We start from the raw sequence: 8,264 nt of genomic DNA, 5'->3' as shown, positions 1-8,264 counted from the left end.
TGTGCGACTTGTTGTCTGTTGAAATATGCAGTTGCAGGTGAGTTACTTGAGGATAAACAACAATTCAAGTTTGGGGTTGTGATGACAATCCATCATTGCATATATTAAGTCGAAGAATCGGAGCAAAACAAGTGAAAATTGAGCTAAAATGAAGAAGAATGACCAAAGAATGAGGAAAAAATAGCTAAGTGTGAAAATTATGGACTTAGTAAAAAAGGGAGCAAAAGTGTGCAACCACTAGAATAATCAAGCGCACTATCGTGTAGCATCGACCATGTGATAGAATCATTAAAGCTGCATCGAGTGATGCAAGGTATCACACATACAATAGGTACTTTTTCTGGGCTTTTCTGACGCCTTCTGGCCCATCCTGGCGCCTTTAAAAGGAGATTTTCTGCACTTTCACAAAGGTTACGAAATTGGGAGATCAAGACACGATTTTGAGAGCACAAATGGTGATTTTTAGAGTATTTGAAGCCAATGGAGGCCATTAATTTAAGGGATTTCATATGTTATTTTCATATATCAATTGTGTTATTGTTAATTGCATTATGAGTAGTTAAGATCGTCTAGGTTAGGTTGTGTTATGATGAACCTATTTCTATATTGTTGGATTCTATGTTGATTTAACCATTGTATGAACCTTTTGATCTATAATGTTATTTAAATGCTTCTTGTTCTTAATGTTTTTTATGTGAGATACTCTTTTAATATGATTTTGAACACATATGAAATACCGACCATTAGTCTATGTGTTGGACCTATGGCAATTATTGTACTTACACTGGTTGAATAGGAATAAGAGACCTCAAGTAACGACATAGAGAATTAACGTTATATACATTGCATAACCCTACTTATGCTGGAGGACTAGGGATAGAAAGCTACGAGTAGTGGTTAGTGAGTTATTTCGTGAGGGGACGACTATAACGGTTTTATCATTATAACAATTTTGTTAATTCACTGTGGTGTTATAGTGATAAGACCATTCATACAAGACATCAAACATCAACAATAGAGGAATAAGGGATTCTATAACACAACCTGACCGTTTTCATGATATTGTTAACTCATTTATTTACTTTTCATGCTAAAACTCACCCCCCCCCTTTTTATTAGTTTTCTATACATTGTACACATTTTGTCTTGCTTGAAGGCAATCCATATGGATTTGATCTTTTTATTACTTCGACAACATCAGTACACTTGCCGAGAATTAATTAATTCACACACTATAGACAAATCATTCAATGTCACTTTACCCTTAATTTGAAAAGAAGAAAACATCGCAAACACTTTAGCTTCATCTTTCATGAATTCTTCAACCTGTCCAGCAGAAATAAACTGCGGACCTTTCTCTTTTACAAACTCAGGAAACTGCGGGCCTACAGAGAATCGTCTGACCATCGTCTGTGGCCGTAACACCACCGTTTCCATCGCCGTGCAACCCATCATCTTTCGTTGACTCCTAAGGGTGGCGTGACACCCCTAGCCTCCACCGCGGCTCTGATCACGAAAATTGTCGGTTGCCGCCTTTTTGGCGCAGTCTGTAACACCCTTCTATACCCCAAACGATAATATGATATTTTAATTAGAAAACATACCCATACGGGTGTCACACACATAAAACACATAACCTGCTCTGGAACATGGGTTGCCACAGAAATAAATTCAAATGCACATATTTATACCTGGGATGTTACACGACATCCAACACATCTGATTTGGGTCAAGTACTTGTATAATAAGACATTCAGTACCTGTCCTCGCATGCTCACCCAAGAATTTACGGTATCATCGCAGCGGAATCACTAATAAACATACAAAAATAATATTGTAACTCAAGACATTAAGTCTCATGAATTTCAACTTAGTAGCATAATCAAAAGAGTCTATCAATAAAATCAAAATAACTTATAATTTCCAAAACACAAAAAGTTTGTAACATCGACAACAATGATACAAAAATTCAAATCAAGCGTTTATCCCAACCCGATGTTACATGATCAGAGCAAGGAACCACTAAATAAAATAGATAAACTATGTAGGTCACTTCAAGAGTTATCCTTCCACTTACTTCAGTCAAAGTTACTTCTGAGTATTTGCATGATGTCCATGTAAGGACAACATTCAAACAGAAAGGGGTTAGAATACACTTCAATGATTAGCAGTGGAAAAAAAACAAAGATTAACTAACAATATCACACACTAATTACAACAATCATCAACATATCAAGTATCCTCATCCACACACCATAACACAAAAATAATAATCACCAAATACAACACAATGCATATGTACTTGACAACTGACTCAACATGCATGTGCTACCAAATTATGAACATTCAGGTTCATTTCACTCCATGATCCCCACCATAGGATCGATCCCCTCTTGGAATCGGAGCACACAAAATCGCTACCATCATCATAGGCAACACTTCACTAATTCCTCAATAGAATTAGCTACTCGCACTCGATCCCCACCATAGGATCAAGGCTCACCAAAACTGGACTGAAGTCCGTACACCATGACGTATGAATTTCAGCAGTATAAAATGTCACAAATTATCACCAAAATAATCACCCAAAATTATCACCAAATCATCATTCAAAATTACCACCAAATTCTCATCCAAAATTATCACCAAATTATCATCCAAAATTATAACTTGATAGAATTCCCAAGAAACTCTAAAACAACTCTAAAATCTCAAAACTATTCTACCAACAACTGTTGCACATAAAGATAACTCTTATGGACTCAATCGGCAACTCTAACAACTCTACGGGAACTCCAACAAAATTGAAAATAATTTAAGTTGGCTAAATAATCCAATTATTTTTCTCGAACTCAGAACTCCAAAAGCATATTATACTAATAATATTAATTCAATATTGTTACTATTATTATTATTATTATGGTTATTAATATTATATTAATAAAATATGTGATGCTAATGAACATATTATATTAATAACAGACATTATACTGATGAACATATGTTATGCTAATGAACATATTATATTAATAAAACATATTAATAAAATATATTATATTAACATGAAAACAAGCAACCACTTATATATGCTGCAACAGCCACCGCGATGTTTACGAGAGCTACAGTATAGAATGGAACAAGTTATCGCCACAGTAATTGAATAAATCTTCTGAAACATAATATATATTAATCAAACTATGTCTTTGTATATATATAATTGGCATATATTATATAGGAACGATACGACACCGTAATTTGATAAAAGGGATAATACAATGTATACAAGCGATGCATATAAACATATATAATAAAGCTACAGTACAATTTCAATATCAAATTATAGACATCAATTCACACAAAATTAACACAAATAAAATCAGTAAAACATCAATCTCTCCTAAAAACATAGAATTTATCAACATCGCCATCCTTATTGGAGGTGAAGGGAACCTCTCTTATCATTCCATGATTTAGTATCCATATATGAATAATTCCTCCCCCTTACCTTGATTTTCCAGCAAAACGACAGCAGCTTCTAAGAAATTCTTCTCTCAAATTCTAACTCTCTCTTTTTGCCTCTTTTGCTCCGCCTCTCCAAAAATACGTACGGCCTCTTTTAGGTTCTTCCAAATCCTATTTTATTCCAAAAACCTATTTCCTTTTAATTAGGTTTTTCCCTTCTTATCCTACATATTTTCCCTAATTCCAACCTTGCCCTCAATTCTTCTACATGTTTTATTTTCTTATTATTTTATTAATAAATCTAATATTCCTTATTTTTCTATCACCCATGTTTTTTTTTAATTATTCACCTCATAATTCTATTTTTTTTCTTACTCAAATAAAAATACTATATATTCTAATAATTAGTTAAAACTCCATTAATTTCTAAAAAGTATGAAAAACTCTTACTCTCTCTATACCTCTACTTCAAGGATACTTACCCCCACAATCACACAATAATTAATTTAAAACATCAATTAATCAAATAAAAATCTAAATAATTCAAATTAACTAATTAATTGAATTCGGGGTGTTACAACTCTCCTCCACTTAAGAAATTTTCGTCCTCGAAAATTACCTGCCGAAAATAGAGTCGGATACGACTCTCTCATCTGCTCTTCACGCTCCCAAGTCATGCTCCCACCAGCCGGTCCCCCCCAAACTACCTTTACCAGGGCAATCTCTTTACCCCGCAATTTCTTCACTTCCCGATCCTCTATCCGCACGGGTGATGCCTCCACAGTCAGGTTATTTCTCACTTGCACATCATCCACTTGGATCACATGAGACGGATCTGAAATGTATCTTCTCAACTGAGACACATGAAACACATCATGAAGGTTAGCAAGCAACGGAGGTAAAGCAATCCGATAGGCCACCTCTCCTATCCTCTGCAAAATCTGGTACGGACCAACAAAACGTGGTGTGAGCTTTCGAGACTTCAAGGCTCGACCAACGCCCGTTACCGGCGTAACTCTCAAAAAACATGATCTCCCTCCTGAAACTCAAGTGCTTTCCTTCTCTTGTCATGGTAACTTTTCTGACGACTCTGCGATGCTTTCATCTTTTCTTGGATCATCTTAATCTTTTCGGTCGTCTGGTGAACAATCTCAGGTCCAAGCACAACACTCTCGCCTGACTCATACCAACACAAAGGAGTCCTACACCTCCTACCATACAATGCCTCGTATGGTGCCATTCCAATACTGGAATGATAACTATTGTTGTAGGTAAACTCAATCAACGACAAGTAGTTATCCCAAGCACCTCCTTGTTCTAGCACACAAGCCCTCAACAAATCTTCCAACGACTGAATAGTTCTCTCTGTTTGACCGTCTGTTTGTGGATGATAAGCAGAACTCGACCTTAACTTAGTACCCAAAGCTGTCTGCAAACTCTCCCAGAACCTCGATGTGAATCTCGGATCTCTATCAGACACAATACTTGAAGGAATACCATGCAGTTTCACGATCTCATCAATATACAACTCGGCCAACTTCTGCAAAGAATAATTAATCCTCATTGGTATAAAATGAGCTGATTTTGTCAATCTATCAATAATCACCCAAATTGAATCGCATCCCTTCGAAGTCTTCGGCAGACCTGTCACAAAATCCATGGAAATGCTATCCCATTTCCACTCTGGAATATTCAACGGTTGCATCAGACCCAACGGTTTCTGATGTTCAATCTTCGACTTCTGACAAATCAAACAAGCATACACAAACTCAGCTACTTCCTTCTTCATTCCTAGCCACCAAAACAATTTCTTCAAGTCTTGATACATTTTTGTGGCACCGGGATGAATACTTAACCCACTTTTGTGACCCTCCTCAAGAATGCTCTTCTTAATTTTTGGCACATCTGGAACACACACCCTATCTCTAAACCTCATCACACCATTCTCATCAACCCGAAAGTCACCACCGTTACCTTGGTTGATTAACGTGAGACAATCCACCAAACTCAAATCAGATTTCTGGCTTTCTCTTATTTCTTCGAGAATACCACTAGTCAGCTTCAGCATACCCAATTTCACACTGTTAGGAGTCTCTTCACACACTAGACTCATATCTCTGAATTGTTCAATCAGTTCTAACTCTCGAACCATAAGCATTGACATATGTAAGGACTTCCTACTCAACGCATCAGCTACAACATTAGCCTTACCCGGATGGTAACTCAATTCAAAATCATAATCCTTCAGAAGTTCAAGCCATCTCCTCTGCCTCATATTCAACTCTTTCTGATCAAATAGATACTTCAGGCTCTTGTGATCACTGAACACTTCGAACCTAGATCCAAAAAGATAATGCATCCAAATCTTCAAAACAAAAACCACAGCTGCCAACTCTAAGTCATGCGTAGGATAATTTCTTTCATGAACCTTCAGTTGTCTGGAAGCATAAGCAACGACCTGGCCATTTTGCATCAGTACCCCTCCAAGACCCATCTTTGACGCATCACAATATACTACAAAAGACTCATCCGGATTAGGCAAGATCAATACCGGAGCACTCGTCAATCTCTTCTTGAGTTCTACAGAACTCTTTTCACATGCAACATCCCACACATAAGATTGACCTTTTCGAGTCAATTGAGTCAAAGGCATTGCTATCTTCGAAAAGCCTTCTATAAACCTACGGTAATAACCAGCCAAGCCAAGGAAACTTCGAATCTCAGTAGTAGACTTTGGAGTCTCCCACTGCAACACAGCATCAACTTTCGACGGATCAACAGCAATCCCTCCACTAGAAATCACATGGCCAAGGAAACTCACTTCTTTTAACCAGAATTCACACTTGGACAACTTGGCATAAAGCTTCTTGTCTCTCAACACCTGCAATACCATGTTTAGATGATCCGCATGTTCTTCCTCTGACTTAGAATATATCAAGATATCGTCGATGAATACGACCACAAATTGATCCAGATAAGGATGGAAAATCCTATTCATATACTCCATGAACACGCATGGCGCATTAGACACTCCAAACGGCATTACTGTATACTCATAATGACCATACCTTGTCCTGAATGTAGTCTTCGGAATGTCGTCTGGTTTCACACGAATTTGATGATAACCTGACCTCAAATCTATCTTGCTGAACATACATGCACCGACCAATTGATCCATCAGATCGTCAGTTCTCGGAAGAGGATACCTATTTTTGATAGTAACTTTATTCAATTGTCTGTAGTCAACACACAACCTCATACTGCCGTCCTTTTTCTTAACTAACAACACTGGCGCACCCCATGGAGAAACACTTGGTCGAACAAAATTTTTCTCAAGCAACTCTTCTAACTGTTTCTTCAATTCACCCAATTCTGAAGCCGACATCCTATACGGGGCCATCGACACAGGATTAGTACCAGGTACTACATCAATGGAAAATTCAATATCACGCTCTGGTGGTAAGTCACCAATATCATCTGGAAATACATCTGGGAAATTGCACACAATAGGCAGATCAACACTTGCAACCTCATTGTCGACTTGCAATGATGAAAACATTGCAAACATCTGAGCCTCATCTTCTAAGAGTTCTTCTACTTGCTTAGCGGGTAAAAACATCAGCTCTCCATAACCACCAAACTCTGGGAACCTCACGGTTTTGTTGTAACAGTTGATATGAACATAGTTGAACTCTAGCCAATTCATTCCAAGAATAATATTGATTTGATGCAAAGGTAGACAAACTAAGTCCATCACAAAATTCTTACCATAAATGGTGAAAGGACAACTCAAACAGACTAACGCAGTAGTCACCGAACCATTAGCCGGGGTATCGATAACCATACTCCCAACCATAGAAGATAATTTTAAACCCAACCCCATAGCACACTCAAGAGAAATAAACGAATGAGTAGCACCAGTATCAATAATGGCAATTAACTCAACATTGTTAATGAAACAAGTACCTTTGATCAAGTTATCTGCCTTGGGACCCTCTGAACCACTTAAGGTAAACACTCTACCATTAACCTGTGCAGCAGTAGCGATCGTCTTCTTTGCCTTCTGACATTGCGTACTGATATGACCATGCTCACCACAATTATAACAAGTCGGACCATCATTTTTGCACTCGGCAACACGGTGACCCGTTTTTCCACAATTGTAACATCTCAGAACCTTATTATTACATTCATTAGCACGGTGGCCCAACCCGCCACACTTGAAGCACTTGACAGAAGCGGGAACCCCTCCCCCACTTGTATTCTTCCCATCTGGAGTCTTCTGCTTCCCTTTGTCGGCCGGAGCAACATAAGGTTTCCCTCTAAATTGTCCATTCCCTTTCTTTTCACTAATACTCTTATAGTGAGCAGACCGGGCTCTACTATCCTCATCATAGATTCTACTCTTATTCACCAGTTCAACATACTTACGAATCTGTTGGTATCCAATACCTTGTTTGATCTCTGGTCTTAGCCCATTCTCAAACTTGAGACATTTAGAGGTCTCAGCATCAGCACGGTTGTAATGGGGGCAAAACTTCACTAGCGCCTCAAACTTCGCAGCATACTCTGCCACAGTCATGTTCCCTTGCTTTAGCTCCAGGAACTCTATCTCTTTTTTTCCACGAACGTCCTCGGGGAAATACTTCTCCAAGAATTATTTTCTAAACACAACCCAAGTTATCTCTGTACCAATAGCTTCCAATATCTGACGTGTGTTATCCCACCAATCCTCAGCTTCTCCTGACAACATGTGAGTACCAAATTGTACCTTCTGAGCCTCTGTGCAAGCCATCACTCGG

At 38.0% G+C, this 8,264-nt stretch overlaps 1 protein-coding gene across 1 annotated transcript; it reads right to left on the bottom strand.

The window, feature by feature from the left end:
* Window positions 1-1,488: 1,488 nt before the first annotated feature.
* LOC127108538 (uncharacterized) lies at window positions 1,489-8,044 on the bottom strand. The gene is made up of 6 exons (XM_051046013.1): window positions 6,306-8,044; window positions 5,942-6,254; window positions 5,381-5,668; window positions 4,787-5,002; window positions 4,170-4,316; window positions 1,489-1,560 (listed from the first exon to the last, which is right to left on the bottom strand). The coding sequence occupies exons 1-6, from the start codon at window positions 8,042-8,044 to the stop codon at window positions 1,489-1,491; spliced, it is 2,775 nt and encodes a 924-aa protein (XP_050901970.1).
* Window positions 8,045-8,264: the final 220 nt, after the last annotated feature.

Source organism: Lathyrus oleraceus, chromosome 1 (genome assembly GCF_024323335.1).
Source record: "Lathyrus oleraceus cultivar Zhongwan6 chromosome 1, CAAS_Psat_ZW6_1.0, whole genome shotgun sequence".
Taxonomy (NCBI): Eukaryota; Viridiplantae; Streptophyta; class Magnoliopsida; order Fabales; family Fabaceae; genus Lathyrus; species Lathyrus oleraceus.
This window is presented reverse-complemented; position numbering and strand designations above follow the sequence as displayed.